Genomic DNA, 18704 nt, shown 5'->3' on the forward strand with positions numbered 1-18704 from the left:
ACGAGCGGAGAGAGAAAGACGTTGGATCGACGGAGAGAGAGAGAGAGAGAGAGAGAGAGAGAAACACACTTGAGCGAAGCGTGTCTCGACACGCGAGATGCAGGATCGAATTCGACCGTCGGATCCGGATCTACAAAACTCGCGATGTCTTGGATCATTTTCGTCTTGAAGCCTTCCCCGCGCCCGTTCTTGCCACCCTTTGTTGTTGACGCTCCGTTTTCCCTCTCTCTCTCTCTCTCTTTCTCGTACCGATTTGAAGATCGATTTGACAGAAAAAAATGCTACTGCGCGGCTTGTAAAATTCGCTACGCCGTAAAACGCGTCGCTCTGGATGCGCTAATTATATTCAAAAAGTCCGCGATGATTATATTTCATATGAGAGAAGAAGAAACGAGTCACTGCGTGACTTAATGCGCGATAATATTACTGAGACATGTTAAAACGTGATTCACGACAAGTTATACGAACAGAGCTGACCTGTTGAACGCACAAGATTTTTATTTCTGTTTCGCATTCTGTTCCACGTTTGGAAATAGTATACTTGTTTTTCTGATATTTTTACTTTTTCGTAGGAGAGCTTGTTTGCTCGGGACCATTCCTTCTTTCTTCCTTTAAAAAAGCGTATTGTAATCACAGAGTAGATATTGCTCATATCGCCGCTCCGTGTGTCACGAGATTCGATATGTGCGTGGGTGAGCGCTCTCCCTAAACATACACCGCGAGGTATACGAGGAGGAACGCGCGGTGAACCGAGAGATTCGATGAAGCTGTAAGAGGGACTCGTAGAAATGCGAAGGCGGGACAAAAAGGAAGGACAAGCGTCAGCGATCTTCCTTGGTGAACGGCCACTTATCGGGTATCCTGCAAACGCGTCGGCTTTCCATAGGGCAGCACAATGCGCGGGGCATACACTCGCTATTCTGCAAAGATCATTAATGTCATCGGTACCGAGTGCGCATAATACCGAAGCCGGACAGCTAGAGAAAGAGAGAGAGAGAGAGAGAAAGGAAGAGACGCGGTAACGAAGCCGTAATGAACGGCAGTTCCGTCGAATAGAAGCCTCGACACGCGGTGCGCTCGCTGATTGCGAATAAAGGAGGAATGATCGGCGACGCGCTGCGCCGGAGCACGCTTGGACACGTGCGCATACGGGCGCGTACGCGCTCTTTCCGCTCGGGCACGCGTAGGAACCGAAAGGAGACACGAGAATGGGTTATCTATAAAAAGTTTTGAAAAATATTCGATTCGCATATTAGATTTTCCAATTGCTAAAGAATGCTTTAAAAAATGCTAAAAAAGCAGATTTTTAATCAAATTTAATCGCGCTTGCAGCTCCCCTTTTTAGAAATTCGAATAAATTCCTCGATAAGATTCACTTTGACTCGTCCGTCGTACGAGCGTCGATTTTCAGAATGTGATTACATCTCGTTCGTTTCCCGATTTACTGTCTATAGACATACTCGATTACGTTGTTTCTAAGCTCGCTCTCGCACGATGATGCCGAAGATCCCACAAGCTCCCTGCCCCGTCCTGGAAATAGTAAGAGCGAGCATTACGCTCGGACACGTGGTAATTTACAGCTGTGCGTACGAGGCGCGGGTAGTTCGTAAACAACAGGTTTCTTTGTCCCGCTCTTCTCTCTCGGCACACAGGTACTTCTCCACGCTGCCTCTGCTCTTACGCCTTTTTTCAATTTTTATACAGTCAACGCGGGGACCGCGCTTCTCTTTCCTGTCTTCGCTACACTTCATCTTCTCCCGTGTTCCCTTTTGTGTCGCCGAGCTCTACGCAATGATATTAATTCCACGTAACGAGAAATGATTTCTACGCAACAGTTACCATTTTCTACTAAAAGAAATATTCATGTCGAGCTTATATTAGTAGATAGAAAAACAAAAAAAAACTTTCTCTGGAAAAATTCTTTTGCTTTTATATGTTAAAGTCTGTGATATTTTCTTGTTTCGCGATAATTCTCGATTCAATTTTGATATTCTTCTCGTGAAGAGAACTCGTTTCTTCATCCACGCTGTTGACCGTACCGCGTCTGTACCGAGGAAAAGTGGATCGCGTAGTTCAGAAGTCATCACACGCGGTCATCGTCTCGGCACACACGCGCGCGTCGCGTGTACGCACGCGCACACGCACATCCAGGAATCTCTCTCTCTCTCGGTCGTTATTATTACTCCAACAGTAATCCGCTTCGAATCCCGACCTAAACGATCGATTTGCTCCTGTTGCACTACTCCATTCGCGTCTCTTTCATTCTTCATTTCTTGCTCCATCTCGAATCGTCTCGGCGAGGTGTTCATTATATCGTCCTGCGATCCCTTTGCAATGCAACTTGCTCTAATTCTGATTTGCCTATCTAATGTGGAGCCGCCTTAAATAGCCTTTCCAATCTTCTGCGAACGATCATCGATTATTTCCAGCGACAGCGATGCGCGTATATTGAAAGCGTGTTCTTCTCGTATTCCCCCTTCGTCACGATTTACGATTCATTTGGCTCACGGTCGAAACGAATCGTAAGAGCTCGCGATCTTTCTTGACGCACGTATCGAAGCCTGTCGTTGCATAAGCCTTCCTTACGAACATTTAATTTCCGAATTGATTTGTACGTGTGTGAAAACGATAAAATCGTGCCTGTAAAACTGTAAACCAGATTTAGATCTTAATGTATGCGGATAGAGAATCTGGCGTCATTTTACATCTCACCATATATCAGTTGAACGCTGGGAATTTCGTTATCGTAATGATGCACGACATATCACCCTCGGAACAGGAAAACTGCACGCTTTATCGAACAAGAAGTTATATCGGACAGAATAAAAAGAAAAGAAAAATAATTTTCTAACTGATGCAAGAAAATTGATTACAATTCAAGCTAACAGTAAGACATTTTTTTAAAGATATTCACAAGTCTCTTTTCAAGCATCCGTGTAATAAATGCACTTTCCCTAATGGGCTTTAACCGGTGACCAAGAACCACGCTCGAACCCTCTTGTTGAGCCTCGGTGATGGCTTATCAGTCCGTATCTTGTACAAACACGTTCCACCTGGTCTCGGACAGTCGCGGCCCACGCCATTTTCTACCGGCGCTCTGCCCACGTTGTTTCGTAACGTTTCACGAGACCACTTTATCTCGTACGCGCTCCGTCTTTCATCTTACGCCTCCCTCTTTCCCTCCTCTGCCCCCCCGCCACACATCTCACTGCCGATAGATGGGCCCGATGCTTCTGTACCGCTGGTAACCGGGAGCCGATACCGGTGTAATTTCGACGAAGGCAACTTTTTACGCCACGCGTGAAAAAAAGGAGCCGGTATATGAGCCTTCATTTCTGCCGTTATATTTATACCAAGCGATTTATCTCGCTACCATAATCCACGGGCGTAACGTACTATCACGGTCGTTCACGAAACACCGAAGCGGGGCGACCGCGTCCCTTTTCCTTTTTTACGGGACGGACATCAACGGGGCGAATTGCGGAAACACAGGTATCGCTTTTTAGGCAGGAAAATGGTTGCCGATTACAGTGTTTTCGATACGGACTGCTTTTGCCGTTCCAATTAAGGCTTCAAATCAAGCAGGAAGAAGGCGAACGTACCCTCTCGGACGGTGCGATATCTTCTTTTTATTTCGCAGATGATGATGATGGGTGTCCGCTCGTATCGAGCGACTGATTATAGTGTTCTCAGCTGATTAGCTCGCTTGATCCTTTCGATAGGTTCCCTTCTCGCGCAAGAGCTTTCCAAATCCACGTAAAAGATGAGGACCGGAGACGGGATTTTCAGTGTTCGCTTTTAATTTTAGGCATACCGAACACAACAATAGAATAGGCTTAATTTCAAGTAGTGAACAGAATGCATAGCGTTCCAACGATAAAGTAAGCAAGAATTTTAAGAAAAAATTTTACATGCGAAACATCCTTCAATCCCTTCGCTACAACGATTCGTATAGATCGTTTTCCACCGATCCGATCCCCATAACGCGATCAAGTTACTTTGTGGAATTTCTCACGTAGAAAACGGGCGGCGTCCGTAATCCGGGCTTATGGCCCACGAGATGCCTGGACGTGCTTTAATATGATTTAAACCCATCGCCGTGTTGCGCGGGCTACCGTGTTACGGTCGTCGGACTTTTCTCCTTGCCGCGCCGGCTCCTTCTCTCTGTCGCCGCTGGACCATCCGCGCGGCAGCGCAGTCCTTGAGGTCTCCTCAGAGAGATCGCGGGAACGGGAGGAAGAGGGAGAGAAAGCGAGAGAGAAGGGAAGAAAACAAGGAGGGAGATACCTACACGCGTGCGTACACGCAAGAAAGTGGCGTAAAATACGCAGGCGAAGCACGAGTTTTTGCCGGCACTGGCCGGCCGATCGCCTTTGAATTTTAAGCGTTACCCGTTTCGCGAGACCGACGAGAGCATCGTTGAAGCACCCACATGCTACGAGAGAATCAGTCGACGATTGCATATTAATACTTACTTATTCGTATTGATGAAAAAATATATCGTTTTATATCGCGAATTGATTAACGATGATTAAAAGCTATATAAAAATCTAATATGTATCATAAGATATAGGCTGTTATTAACATATAAATTTGTATATATATATATATCTCTTGGAGATTTTTAAATGATTAACATTTTGAATGCTATAGTAGAATCTACATGCGTCTGACAATTATTATATGCATGAGCAATGTCTTCGATGTACATATATGTATTTATAATGATTATTTTTATTTTCTTTTTCTGCAAGAAAATATTCTATTCAGTATTTGTCATTATGAGTCTATCGTTCGTAATTTAATTTCGCACTTAAAGGGGTTAACGTTACGTTAAGTGTATAAAAGGTCAAATTGTAAATCGCGCCACTGCACAGCCACGAAACGTTCGGCATTATCGACAAAATGCTGACCCACGTTTGGGAGCCTTGTCCGAGGGAAGTGAAAAATATAAACGTCGGCGTCTCGTTTGAGGCGATTCGAGGAGACGAGACGGAAGATCCGCAGTTGCGGGGACAGTCGGCATTGTGCACCTCGTTTCTGGTCCTCCGTTCTCTCCGTTCATTGCGCATTTCTCTCCCTACGCCATCCCCCTGCCACGAACTCTTTGAGGAAGCCGCCTCGACGCGAGAGAGCGGGGCACGGGCAACGCACGCACCAGGTACCTCACTGCGGGGCCCGCGCCACGGCAAAAGTGACAAGGCCCCAGCAATTATAACGGATGGCGCAAAAAAATGGCGCCGCGGTACGGATGGCCGGTTGGGGCCGACCGGCCGAGTCGGCTACCGTTTCTCTGCCCCTTTCGCCAGGAACCTTTAAGTGTATATATCAGGGAACCCCGATGATTAATCGCGGGTATCGCGGCAAATCTCGACCGTCGGCTCCAAGTCGTCCGAATTTGTTCAAAGGCGGCACTCGAGATGAAACAGCAATATATGTACATACGTGTGTGTGTGTGTGTGTGTGTTATTGTTAATAAATGCAAACATATTAAAAATCTTAACTTGAGACCGCGCGGATACGTTCAGTAGAGATACAAATCGGGGACGAATGAATTACAACTGATAATATATATTTAATTACTAATATTAATAGCCTGATATAAGAATTATCGAGTACGATATAACATATTGATATCAAACTGATATTTTTTTTTATGTAATCGACTTCGAAGCACACCGTGAGCAATTCCGATTTTTCTTTTAACAAGCACGGACTTGTTCCGGCACGAGATAATAATCATTCCCGCCGGGCGAGGATCGAGCTTCGAACGTGAGTGTGATTAATTCTGATTCTCATGGAGATTCCGCGCCATTGTAGTCGGGAATATACGCGGCCGCGATGTAATCGTAATGAAGAAACGTAGTTTCGTCCGTGGCCTTATCCGTTAAATCACGAACGCGAATCAATTATGCGTGGTAAAAATATCCGAAATTCAAGCCTGTAATCAGCGCGAGCAGCACGGGGGTCGGTTGTTAAAGCCTCTAATTACAAAATTGCTATTTAACCGTCCATGCTGATCGACACGATCTTTGGCTTCCGTGGAATTTCGGAGATGCTATAAATAATCGGGGAGAAGGGGCGGGGGGCGAGGGGGAGAAGAGGATAACCTTGTGACAGAGGGTAGTAATTTAATCTCGACATTGTACGGCGTGATTAATTACTCCTCGTACGGCAAGATGAAGAATATCATATAAACAAGAATTAAACGATAATGCGGGCTTTTGCTATATCTTTATACATTAATTCTCTCTCTCTCTCTTGCAGCCTGTATATATATCATTTATTTTAAAATTATACGCAAAAGCATTAAAAGAGACGATGACCTTTGAATTGTAAGTGAAAATGTAATATCTAATGCGGAAATTAAAACAGTTAAAAATACTATACAAATAATTTTTTTTATATTGAAATTTTCGTTATAGAAGATCCAGATTAAAGCTCATTAAATCCAATTCTTTAAAGAGATCATCATTAAAATTTAATTCGAGATATGTTAGCAATTAATTCCTCTACTAGTAGATATTAGTTAAATTCACGCGCCTACTCCAGGATATTACGAAGCGTCCAAAAATAACATCATCCACCTTTTTGGATTAATGTACCATCTAACGGGCACGAGGCAAGTTACAGTATTGATTAATAGCTTAAGAATCCTCCAGATGACTCTCAATGTACTAAAACGGCTCTTCTCTTTGTTTAATTGACATTTAATTTTGTTAAAAATTGCTACAATTACACAAAATAATCTCAATAATTAACAAAGAAATATAATTTTTACGAATAATGAAATTTATACATTCTCTATCTTGCGTTTTTTTTAAATGCACGCAAAACAAAGATCGTGCATAATATTTGGCGTAGCTATAAAAGAGATAAATATTTATTGTTAAAATTTAGATAAGGTATTTTTGCTGACTGTAAGAATTTAATACAAAAAAAAATGTCATGTACAATAAATATCAATCTGCGTTTTTTTTCTACATGTTTTTTTAGGATGATATTTTCTTTTAGATAATAAAATGGGTTATTTTTAACTTGACCCTGGGCAAACTGGAGCGCACAAAAATTAAAAAATATCGTAGAGAAACTCTGAACGCTATCACTTACCTTTAGCGTCGCAATGAACGTCCAGCCAATACCTTGTCCAGCAATTTCCTCTCGTCGCCACGATGCCTTTCGGGAACGAGATGGGGATAACGAGATGATCCTTCCGCTTATCCTCTCGTAAGTCTCCAACGGGGATGATTTGTTGCTGATGTCCGGCTTATGGCGATCCTGCGATTGCAAAAATCCTCAATTACGTCCTTGTAATGCGATCGATCGATTGATGCTGAATTCAACATTCCCGATATTCCTCTCACGCGTGAATGGCGCGATACACTTGCAAATAACGAACGCGAACGACAACTTCGCACCGATGACCAAGTCATCGCGCGACGGAAGATTCACACGCCAAAATCGATTCTCCTCGCGAAAACAGCTTGCCATCGCGCGTTTATGCATTATCGATTGTACCATGCGTGCTACAAATTTTTGTACGAGCGGAAAAATCGTAGAGCGACGCGGCGGCTAACTTACGCCGACGCGCGATGCCCCGCGAGCTCGATGCGGCGCGAAGGGCCATTTATGCACGCGTAAAATCTAAAAATTATTACAAAAAAAATAGCTTGCTATACGCATTCGTACATTGAATCTCTCGCTGCCTCTCTAACGTCAAACTCGCTGCTATCAGCATTCGCTTCGAGCGCGAATTTAAATTTCTAAATCAAAGAGCTGACACGGAACGACGCGGCGACATGATCCTCGCACTGAGCTTCGTCGCAATGTCGCGTCGATCAGAATTGCTCGTACGAGGAACAGTTCATCTAGCATCTTACAGTCTAAATTATACTTTACGTCGATACTTTACGTGGATACCTTCTCGGGATGTACTATTGCTACAAGCGCGACATGATTTTTCGATGCGAAAGGGTCGGCGAAACGCGGAGCGTGCCGGAGCTGCTTCGAAACGACGCGACCTGCGACTCTAAGATGGCGACTGCGCGATGTGCGCCACACGACGGATTTTCCGCGAAGCGCGATTCCATCCGGCGCGTCGATAAAAATCCGCCGTCGGTAAAATTCGTCGTCAGAAGTATAACGTGTGTCTCGAAAAGTGGATCTAGCACAGACGTAAACTAAATAATGATTTACTAACACACCACAAATTGTATTACTTTATTTTAGCGTTACAGCCGCTCGCAGGATTCTCTCTGACTTGACTAATGTAGTGCAACATGGCGGCTACTAGCAGTAAGCCGGTCGGTCTCGCGCGCGCGCCTTTTTCGCAGTTGAGAAACGTGCGAGTGTCAACAAACAACTTTCACTTTCATATGAAAACATCGCAGGTCGATGAGTATAGCAACCGACAGCGGCGTAAAGTATCGAGGTGACACAATGGAAAAAGAACTGCCAAGACAGTCAGCAAAACGGATCAAGTTCACGAGGGAATCGGCTATCACTGACATCGCATCTTCTCTTGGTAAGTTAACCAAAATGTAAATTTTACTTGTGCGATTTCTGTGACAGTTGATAGAAAGCAATAATGGGAATAAGATAAAGTAATAGGCAGTTCATTTCCTTTATGGATAATTGATATTCCTTATAGAAAACTAGTGAAATTCTGTGCTATAGTTTTATATACCAATGTACGTAATTATTGTTTTAGATGACACAGCTAACTCCCTTCAATCTATGAGCGAGAGTTTCAGCGACATTCTAAAAGTGAACACGAGTGTCGTCAGGTATCTACAGAACGTTGAAAGACGTAAAAAGGCATTAGAAGTTACAGAGACCGTAAAACATACATTCATCAAGGAGAAACAGTAGTTAGGTATAACGATTGCATTTGTTCAATTGCATTGTAATTAATATTAAGAATTTCGTATTACAATATGACTTAGATGTAAATACTAATCAATATACGTGATGTAATCGACAGTCCCGCATTGCATGTGTCGCGTTATAAATTTATTGCTACGTATGTCACATGTGACAAGTAGGGCAAATAAAACAAGCAATTTGCGCATCGACGTGACAATAAATACAAACAGAAATAACTATATACGACATAAATAACATTGATAAGATCTTGTGGCGGTTATTTTCTTATATCACAATGTCTTTTGATCTTTATTCGATAGTAAACGCACAGTAGTTTAGCACGAAAACACCTCGGAACTGGAAAAGTTTGTGTCTCACTCTGCGCTTCAGAAGTATAATTGTAATCTCTCATCACCGAATCGCAGAAGAAATTATTTTATTACCATATGTGTGTATTGCAAATGTAAGAGACAAAAACGTTGCGCAATTTGCAACATACACTTTGCATCATGATAAAATTGTGATAACTCAATGGTAAAACAATTCGTCTCTTCCAGTTCTCAGGCATGGAATTAATGAGAGGTGTCGTCTATGTGATAAAGAAATTAACAAAGTAACTATCGATTCGTTTTAGCAGTCTTGTAATCCGTCGTGTGTCCGTCTAAATTCTCGTCATTTGTATTCGGGATCTTCCTTGGGTTTTCTTCTGGGATCCGACGGGTCCAGGGGGATTATCACCGGGGGCCGCCTGTTTTCCGGCTGACGATTTGTGAAATTGTAATTCGTGGACGCAAACCTGTTTACCGGTCTAGACAACATTATCGGTCCACATCTGGAACACATTTGCGGTTACGTGCCAATAATTACGGAGCATGTATTGTAATATCGTGCCAAATTGTGTGAACCGAAAGTGCAGGACATCGTTCACCACATCTCTCAATCTCAAGGTTTTCGTAAAGTACTGCCGGTTTACATCGTTATTTTTTTTAACGATTTATTTAAAACGGCAATTGTTAGTAGGATACAAACATTCCATCTCCAGAGTCATAGATATTAGTTAGTGTTTATACATCACATGAGGTATACGTCGTTTTAGTTTAATGACTAGGCAATGAGGAAAATTTTGATGAGAAGCGAGTCTTCATTTCGTTGTTTGGTTCATTCGAAATTCTGGCGAATTACATCGCCTAGTGAAAGTCATCGGTATGAAGAGATCGGAAGTGCTTTCGCTCACGTGCAAAATATCCTGTACATAGAGGAGATAGTAGGAAAGTGCGAATTTGGAACGCATACATAGATTCGCGCGTGGGACATAAGGAGAAAGGGATGAAATTTGCAAAATTTCGTGCAGAAACAAAGCGGAAACGGTCAAAATAAGTCCAAAATATTTAGGTGGATGGGAAATAAATCGGTGCGTTCGTAAATCATGACAGAGTAAAGTGCAATGAAAGAGGAAGAGCGCCTTATTCCTTTAGCAGATTATCCCCTTATTCTGTCGGCTCACACCTGCACGTGTTAGGGTTGAAGTAGTAGCCGGTGGTGCACGGCTCGACGGTCCTGCACGAGCAGACGCAGAGCGTGGAGTTCCAGAGCTTCGTGTCGTTGCTCCTACGACACTTCTCCTCCTCGTCGACGTTGTTGCAGGCGCACTTGCAGTTGTGCGGCTCGTAGTGTTGCTTATCATTGCAGTGCTGAAGGTAAAAAAAAAAGGCATGAATCATCGACGAAAAGGAATGTCAACACTTCACGCGCTCGCGTATAAACACGGCTAAATTTCGCCTGTTCCCCCGCGTTGACACACTTCGCGACGCGTTCGCGCACGTTGCGAGGAAGCGACAATTGTAACAATCAGCGAAATTGGTATATTGAGAAACGGCCGTAACGTAATTTGGATTAAATATTGTGCGGTGTGTTAAATATTGTACGCTGAACACGTCGCGCAAATCATCTCAATGCTTACTAACACGTCCTTTAGAGTTTTTGCATTTTTTTTATCTTTCGGATCTTCTTGCATATCCGCGATATGACATAATATCTCAATTAATTGAAACATCAATCTCTCGCATTACGTCTGAAGGACGAAGCGGGGACGAAGATGGACGCGTGGAAAGTGATTCACGCTTTTGAAATGCCTATTACTTCTGTTTCTAATGAATTTTCGTGTATTGTTGGGGTACTTGGAAGAGCGGAGCTCGTGTTCCTTTCAGCCGACCGGCTGACGTAAATCGTTCCCGAGTGGCACATGCATAGGCCGCGTGAGGAACAATGCGAGACGGTCGTGCGAGGTGTGAAACTCGTAAACGGCGCGGCCCGGTTAAGGCAGGAAGGCATCAATTAACCGCCAATTATCGGTCGCCGTCAAATTACCTCCTCCTTGATTGTGCAGTCGCACTTGCACTTAGTGTGCTCCTCCACTGGCACAATTCGCCGTCCTCGGTATTCCAGATCGCTCATCGACGTCACGATCACCTTAAGACGCGAAAAAAATAAAAGAAATAACGATGTTCAATTATTGCTTTCTCTCGAGTTGGTTGCTTATAATAATAGGCGCGTTTTCGTTCGTGCTGTTCAACACGACGACGATCGATTACCTCGAAGTTCCGCATCTCCGTAGCTGTTGGCTGGCACGAGAGCAGAGGGCTAATGCAACAGCCGCCGCATCTTTTGATCCGTGTGCAGAGTGGGAAGACGAACGTCGACGGATCGTCGTCCGGTTTTAGGGAAACGAGTTGCAGCTCGGGTATACACTTGGCCGGCGTCGGCATCAACGCGTTCGATCGTTCCTCGCCTCCGAATCTACCTGAAAAGAATCGTTGTTTGTGAGTGTAATCGGAGAAACTTTCCTCTTTACGCTTCTGTAGATACGATATACAGTCTCCGGTTTACGTAATATAAAATGTATTTCGTAATACAGTAGAAAACTTGAATAACTCGTTGGATATATTAATTCCAAGTAGATCACGTATTATAGATTTTTTAAATATCTCGTAAATGTCCTGTATTATCGTAAAAGTCTGAATGGAATAACGTTGCGATAGCGTCTAATTTATTAACTGCAACAAGTTATACTATTAAAACAATACTAGTTTGTCAAGAAATAAGCGAAATCGTGATCAGTTATTATTAAATTGATATTACAGCTTCTCTAGGTAGCAATTATTTCTTTTAGATTGCGAAAATGTCTGACGAACGTGCCCATGCCATCTCAGTTGTAAACCGTTTTGCCTTGCTAGTCGAAGGAATGATTCCCGGTTTTAAGGACCATCTCGCAGAAGATGTAGTACTCAAATGGTTCGGAAAGGTGCAGATTAGAGGAAGAAAAAACGTAGCTGCCTTTTTGCTGTCCAATAAAATGGAGACCTTTCACATGTTTTCTAATATTACGCCAATTTCCGGTATCTCTTACGAAAGCAAACGATCGAATAGGTGAGAATATTGAAATCAACGATAAGTTACGCATACTCGCAATTGCATTCTTTACGATTATATCATCCGAATTTATGAAATCGATATCTTTTTCCAAAAATTAGTCAAAATAAAAATTATTAATTTATAATAATTACGTGTTATAATAAATACGTGTACAATTATACGCAATAAATTCATTTGAGAAAGTGTAACGTTTATTAGATAATTAGGCAAAGATGGTTTCACGCACATACATTTTTTGCGTAGGAAGATAAAACAGTCCACAGATCAGAACGCTAACTGCGAAACCTACACGGACAGTTATTCACACGAAGCACCGGCTTGTTCTTCATACAAGACTGAAATGTCAACGACCCATGAAAATGTAAAAGATTGTGATCAGAAAAGCAATGGGAACTATGCGGCTTTCGTATGTGAATCAGCTTCTAACGGATGCGAGTTTCAAAAAATGTTTGAGGAAACCGAAGATTTGAGAGTCGAAAAATGTTTAAGTAAACTGAAAATATCGACAAATTGCGATCATATGAATAGTAATAACGATGTGAATAAAAATGAATTTAGTGCGAATGCAACCGCCGAGATGGATGGCCTAAGTTATGATCTTAACGAGAACGATCTCTATAATCTTTTCGAGCCTGAGATTACGTCTCAGTCTGTCGTCGACAAGATACAGAACATTAATAGGATAAAATTGAAAGAGGAAATGGCACCAACCGTCAGTGCCATCAACAGAGAGTGCGGTCAAGGAGATGAACCTGTTACTGCTGAAGCTAACGCGACTAAGTACCTGGAAGCGAGCGGAGAAATAAAATTTGTACGATCAAGTACACAAACAGGTAACTAGAAATAAATTTAATTAAAAACAATTGTCAGATGGATAGATTATTATTGCTCAGACATACCTCTCTAGATTTATAATATTATAAATTAAACTTTATTAGGAGAGGTAAAAAAAAATCATATAAATTATGAAATTACATATATGATATTTTGCCAACAATAAGTTCAATATATTAAAGCAAGTCAACAATTAAAACAGAATTAATTATATATGCTAAAATATTTTATGAATTAAATTTCAGATTCTATGTTGTCGTATCATTGGTCAAAACTCGGGCAAAAGAAAGTCTGGAAAAAACGATGCAACGTGCAGATGGCGTATTCACTTTTAAACGATTTGTCGAAGGCTGCTAATAAATGCGACAATGCGCAGGAAAATAGTTGTTCCACTTGCATTTCGAATCTTTCGGCTAGAGTAGATCACAGTGCAGGTAAAATACAAAAAAGTAAATTGCCAAGTTTAGAAGAGGTAATCCAAACTAACGATGCATTAATACGGGACGTAAATTATTTCGGTGGTTACCTTTATCCCGTAAACTTCTCGAAGGATCGCGAAGAATTGTTAGAAATGTTCAAGGAAAAGAGTTCCAATGTGGATTCTTGCGTACATTACGTCGACAATAAATGGGTCTTCCATGTTCAAAATAAAAAACCGTTTAATGTCACGTATCAAATCCACGAGCTCGTTTATTCGAAAGTCAAGGTAAAAAAATTCGACACGTGTGGAACAGCACAGGTGAAAAATATAACTTTAGCATAACTTTGCGCGGCCGAATGACAATTGCGTGTGTGTTTGGTCTCGGTTAGGTAATATCGTCAGAAGTGAATCAATTGGCCGGATACGCGAATTTTCATTTGTAACGAATAGAAGGCTGTTTCCTGTGTTAATCGAGAAATCGTTTAACTCTGGCAAGGTTACAAAAAACTTAAGACTTGCAAGAGAGTTTGTACGAATATTTTGAAAAATAGTATAATATGTACTTATAATCCACATCGAAAGTATCATAAACATTTACATTATGGAATGATCTCAGTTCACATTGATATGCGTTTGTGTAAACAACGGAAAAATCAAAAGACCTATCGTGCCGCGGTTTTATGTCCCTGCTTAGGTGATGAAATATAGACCTTACTGCGCTGTGTCTTTATTTGCATATTATAAATTATTAATTTTCCTACTATATATATAATGTATTCGTTATCGTAGCTGTATCAGGTGATGTTGGAACATGATCAGTATCAATTCATTTCAAAATTTTGTTTTGGCGACATATTTTCTGAATTTTCGATAATTAATTATGATAATAGTAGTTTTCTATTTCGATATTTGTATTTAATAAATTGGAATTTGCAACGAGTAAGCTTGGGTTTGTCGCTTCTTCTATGGGACGGGAGATTTTCTCAAGATTATTATTTGTCATTGCATTATTTATATTTGCACTTAGCACGTAATAAAGATAACGCGAATTATACTTACTGGCGAACGCGATACCCTTTTCGCTCTCCGGAACACCGTGAAGAAGCTGCATAAATTGATCCACCGAGTCTATTTCATTTAATCTAGTCGCTAAATCGATCGATATCTAAAAAAATAATTATTACATATAGATTGTGTGTGTGTGTATGTAATATAACATGCATTTGTTCCATATTTATATATAATATCTTTGTTGGAAAATAATCTAATCGAAATCCGATAACATGGATTATAAGTTTCGACTAATATACGTGACTAAGTAGAAAATCCGAGATTGCGATTCGAAAGCTATCGAAAACAAAAGGGTCGAGATAACATTGTCAATGCGCGGTTAAAGTTTCTTGTATTTTTTCTCCCGAACGCTATGCGGGAGAATTTAACGCCCAAGATTTTTAGCGAGATCAGGAACGATCGATTACATTATTTATAAAATTGAGGAAATAATGATTACTAGTTTGCTTTATTAATTCGCGGTTAGCAATTTTCCTGCGTTAGCTATATTGGAAAGCTTGACGTGTGCGTAAGCAAAGATAAATATAAAATAGGATTTTCTTAAGAACTCATTTCGATTCGAACGTGCACGGGGATCAGAAAAAAACAGAAGAACGGTAAATCTCAATGATCATACGTGCTGCAATAATCACGATTATTTCCACGGTTATTTCTTTCGTAGATACACTCTCATAAATATTGACTAAAAGAATAAATATAAAATTAAATTCTCCGGGGTATTCCCGCGGACTGTGAATCATCCTGTTCGATCGCGGCTTACGATAGGTACGTGACTAAGAAGTAAATAATCTCGATGAAACAAATGTCGGTCAATGATCCATGTTGTTGCACAAAAATCCCGATTTCAAAAGAAAAATAGATTTTGCCTTTTTTCACATCAGCTGCCTTTAGACTGAAAGTCTTAACATATTCTTCTGTTTCTATGTAATCACCAACAACGATCTTGATTTGTTATAATCTACCGCACGTCTTATGTAAAATTTGTTAGCTTACGTCTAGTTCAATTCTGGAATAGTTTATTTTTTATCGCTCTCATTGCTAAAAATATTATATGACTGTGCTTCTGTAAAGGGGAAATCGATTACAGATTGATAAATATCTAGATAAAAAAGTATAAGTAGCTTTGGGACATTGCATAGTTACTTTATTAGTCATTGATAATCACTGCTTTGAATGGATGCGAAAACACCTCTATAGCTTCGGTATCACGATTTAAACAGGTTTTTAAGGTGGTCAAATCGCTATTATATTACACAGCTGTCAGAAAAGGAGCAAATAACTTGTACAGATTTAACGAGTGGTTGGAGATGTAAGCATTAGCATTTTAATATTAACCTATTATTAGCAGGAAATAATTCACGCGTTTCATTAAATCATGTACAAATTTCAAAATTTAATTTGTTCAAAAGAATAATCATTGATCGACCGAAATTTAAATTCGTAAAAAAAATTGTTCAAAATTAATCCAAAAATATACTCCGGAATTTTAACACGAATTTCATGGAACACGTTTATGTCTGCGGAGGACACGAGTGTTCTTCGCGCAATATATCGCTGCGTTAAGATAGAAAAGTGACACAAGTGAAAAATAGCATTTTTGAGATAACGAAAGGAAATCGACTCTAAAGACCTTGGGGTCGATTTCCTTACATTACCTTAGAAAAGATAATTTTCAACTTGTGCCACTCTTCTATCAACGCAGCGATAGGCATGTATAATGCCTCCGGAAGATTGCCTTGACTTCGAAATAGATGTTCTCTCAGGTGATACCAGCACAAACGCAGTCTCGTGGGGGATTTGGGGAAACAGGTTGAACGCGTTATGATTTGCATAATCGAAAAATATTCCGTGTCCCGAAGACACTGTGTATTTCCTGGAAATGACCTCGGCGCGAGAAACCGCGGTACTCTGAACCCGTTCTCGAGCACGTTTCGCGTAGATATCTAAATTCGCGCGCAACTCGTGGAACTCAAGAAATCGCGAGAAACGGAACGGCTTTGCGATAACGGCCGCGAATGATAGTGGTTTTTCCTTAACGAAAGTAGCCTCTCGACTCTCGTCGGAATAGCCCTGGGTTCCGACCTTGCCGGAAAGCAAGGTTGTGCCTTCGGTTTAACACCTAGGCGCCGTTATGTTTTATTAATCGCAGCCTCGATTTCGCTTCTGACTCAGAACCGTGGTGACGATATTGTAATTATCGTGTAAAGCCTAATAGCTACTATTGATATAACGATTTCTCCTAAGTCGGCAGCTATTTACTCAGATTCCTACAGTTTGCACGTGGATTTATTACTCCGCGCTGCATTTATACACGTCTAGAGAGAGAGAGAGAGAGAGAGAGAGAGGAAAAGATTTCTCGAATCGGACTATTACTTGCAGTTTTTATCGCTATTTAGTAGTAATTCGCGCATCGAAAAAAAAATAGCAGTCGTTCGGTAAAAAAAACTGATCCGATATTTGCACAATTGCAAGATGATGTACGATCGATTTTACATGCCAGTAATCGTAAGTCGTGTCACGCATTGCGATTGTTTCACCGTACAGATATCCTCGACATTGACAAATTCAGCTTTCGACATCGTTTCGTTCTCTTCGCGGAAAGTCTGAGTCTTGAAAACGTGTTGCAATGCGTGTCATTCATTTACAGCTGTTCTTTGGAGAGTAAAAAGTAAAAAACAGAAGTCGAAAGATTATAATAGGGCATTTATCTGAGAGAATTAGCAAAAGTGAATGTTTTGTTAATACAATATATTAATATCAAACTGTAACAATCAGCGTTCGCCTTTCCGATCTCTCGGTGCACGAAGGTCTTTTTGAAACTGGATATTATTCAAATCAATTTAAATTTCGAGCAGCAACACTATGGATTTAATTCAGAGGCTTAATTCAATCTGTACCAATTTACCGGCGTATCGCTGTCATCCGCGGAACCCCTCGCGGGCTTATTATCAAGGGCCTTGCCACTCGATCTCGAGCCGACCGGTCCGGGGAAGACTATGTGATCGGGATTGCCGTGATACTGCGCGCCGATCTGTCCCAGGACGAATACGCCGCAGACGATCATCGCGAGGACGAGCATCCTCGCGACGACGAGAAGCGGCGGCGACTGGCTGTCAAACGAGGCGCCGTGCCGCGATTGCATTTCTATCCTGACGTGTGTTGGTCTCGCCTTCCGATCTCCTCACTCCTCGACGAGCACAAGGGTCGACGAGTCCGCGTTACGTCGCGTCTTTTAATTATTACTAACGATCACTCTCGGTTTGTTATCGCCGCCGACCGTTCGTTCGTTTCTTTCGCGGCTCGGCCTGTCGAGGTCGAGGCTTTTTTACTCCGCGACACGCGACGATGCACACCTGAGCGTATTCGAGCGCCCGTACCGCGATCGACTGATGAGGCGAACACGTCCCGCGCGCTTACTTCTCGCCTCGCATAGGCGAGCGAGCGAGCGAGCGAGCGAACGCGCGCGCTCACTCGCGCTGCGTATCGTATGAATCGTCGTGCGGCGCAGATAAGCGCGGTATGATTTTTTCGATTGTTCGCGTGTTCGAGTGCTTTTACGTGAAATTGAGGTAAAGAAAGTTCTGCAGTTCCACGAATTGCACTTACGACGTGAAAAACGCGAACGATAAAGAATAATTGTTATAGAAAAGTTTACTGCTTATCGCGCTTATATCGTATAATTTTAGCCGCACCCTGTATCTATTTTTATATACAAATCTTTATCGTAATAATTTTTTTTATAAAATCTCGGAAAAAATACTAAGTTCCATTATTTATTTTTTTGTAAATTGCGGTAGGCACTGCACGTTTATTGTGTAAATCGCATGTTTCAATCTTATCAGAGTAAATGAATGAAAGTATGCAGCCTTGGTCATAAAACAATTGATTGCATTTTCTTAGAAAAGGTGATAATAAAATCCAAAGGAGAATTAACAAAATAAATTTAAAATTATTACAAAAATGATCATTATTTTTTCAATAAAACTGTTTTTTAATTTATTTGTTGTTAGATATAAAGAATATATTTATGTTGATTTATGGGGGTGTAATTTAGTATTTATATGGCTAAAGGCTGTATTAT

At 41.3% G+C, this 18704-nt stretch overlaps 3 protein-coding genes across 4 annotated transcripts; 1 reads left to right on the forward strand and 2 right to left on the reverse strand.

The window, feature by feature from the left end:
• Nucleotides 1-641: 641 nt before the first annotated feature.
• On the reverse strand, nucleotides 642-8281 carry LOC105448322. Its single transcript, XM_011686828.1, has 4 exons — nucleotides 8220-8281; nucleotides 7921-8164; nucleotides 7111-7278; nucleotides 642-920 (listed from the first exon to the last, which is right to left on the reverse strand). Exons 1-4 carry the CDS (start codon nucleotides 8279-8281, stop codon nucleotides 822-824), a joined length of 573 nt encoding a protein of 190 aa, XP_011685130.1. The 3' UTR covers nucleotides 642-821.
• LOC105456172 lies at nucleotides 8280-14154 on the forward strand. 2 transcript variants are annotated; one of them, XM_011700053.1, is made up of 5 exons: nucleotides 8280-8524; nucleotides 8711-8875; nucleotides 12035-12291; nucleotides 12541-13130; nucleotides 13377-14154. In XM_011700053.1, the coding sequence occupies exons 3-5, from the start codon at nucleotides 12044-12046 to the stop codon at nucleotides 13892-13894; spliced, it is 1356 nt and encodes a 451-aa protein (XP_011698355.1). In that variant the 5' UTR covers nucleotides 8280-8524; nucleotides 8711-8875; nucleotides 12035-12043; the 3' UTR covers nucleotides 13895-14154. The 2 variants fall into 2 exon arrangements, with proteins under 2 accessions (XP_011698355.1, XP_011698438.1); XM_011700136.1 differs by lacking the exons at nucleotides 8280-8524; nucleotides 8711-8875 and adding an exon at nucleotides 11598-11684.
• LOC105456277 lies at nucleotides 8885-18329 on the reverse strand. Its single transcript, XM_011700256.1, has 6 exons — nucleotides 17529-18329; nucleotides 14612-14717; nucleotides 11457-11665; nucleotides 11233-11334; nucleotides 10372-10556; nucleotides 8885-9697 (listed from the first exon to the last, which is right to left on the reverse strand). Exons 1-6 carry the CDS (start codon nucleotides 17763-17765, stop codon nucleotides 9538-9540), a joined length of 999 nt encoding a protein of 332 aa, XP_011698558.1. The 5' UTR covers nucleotides 17766-18329; the 3' UTR covers nucleotides 8885-9537.
• Between the last annotated feature and the right edge of the window lie 375 nt (nucleotides 18330-18704).

The sequence above is a fragment of the Wasmannia auropunctata genome, unplaced genomic scaffold, assembly GCF_000956235.1.
Source record: "Wasmannia auropunctata unplaced genomic scaffold, wasmannia.A_1.0 LD336116.1, whole genome shotgun sequence".
NCBI classification, from domain to species: Eukaryota; Metazoa; Arthropoda; class Insecta; order Hymenoptera; family Formicidae; genus Wasmannia; species Wasmannia auropunctata.

Bases quoted from the DNA above. Each gene is read 5' to 3' on its own strand.
- LOC105456277 (XM_011700256.1), bottom strand. From the start codon at position 17,765: ATGCAATCGCGGCACGGCGCCTCGTTTGACAGCCAGTCGCCGCCGCTT. The intron at 11,666-14,611 runs GTAAGTATAATT...GATTCTTTTCAG, and splicing joins AAAGGGTATCGCGTTCGCCA to GTAGATTCGGAGGCGAGGAA. The intron at 11,335-11,456 runs GTAATCGATCGT...TCGCGTCTTAAG, and splicing joins CGGAGATGCGGAACTTCGAG to GTGATCGTGACGTCGATGAG.
- LOC105456172 (XM_011700053.1), top strand. From the start codon at position 12,044: ATGTCTGACGAACGTGCCCATGCCATCTCAGTTGTAAACCGTTTTGCC. The intron at 12,292-12,540 runs GTGAGAATATTG...TTTTTTGCGTAG, and splicing joins GAAAGCAAACGATCGAATAG to GAAGATAAAACAGTCCACAG. The intron at 13,131-13,376 runs GTAACTAGAAAT...ATTAAATTTCAG, and splicing joins ACGATCAAGTACACAAACAG to ATTCTATGTTGTCGTATCAT.
- LOC105448322 (XM_011686828.1), bottom strand. From the start codon at position 8,281: ATGTTGCACTACATTAGTCAAGTCAGAGAGAATCCTGCGAGCGGCTGT. The intron at 8,165-8,219 runs GTAATACAATTT...CGTCTGTGCTAG, and splicing joins GGCTGTAACGCTAAAATAAA to ATCCACTTTTCGAGACACAC. The intron at 7,279-7,920 runs GTATCCACGTAA...TTGCAATCGCAG, and splicing joins CAATAGTACATCCCGAGAAG to GATCGCCATAAGCCGGACAT.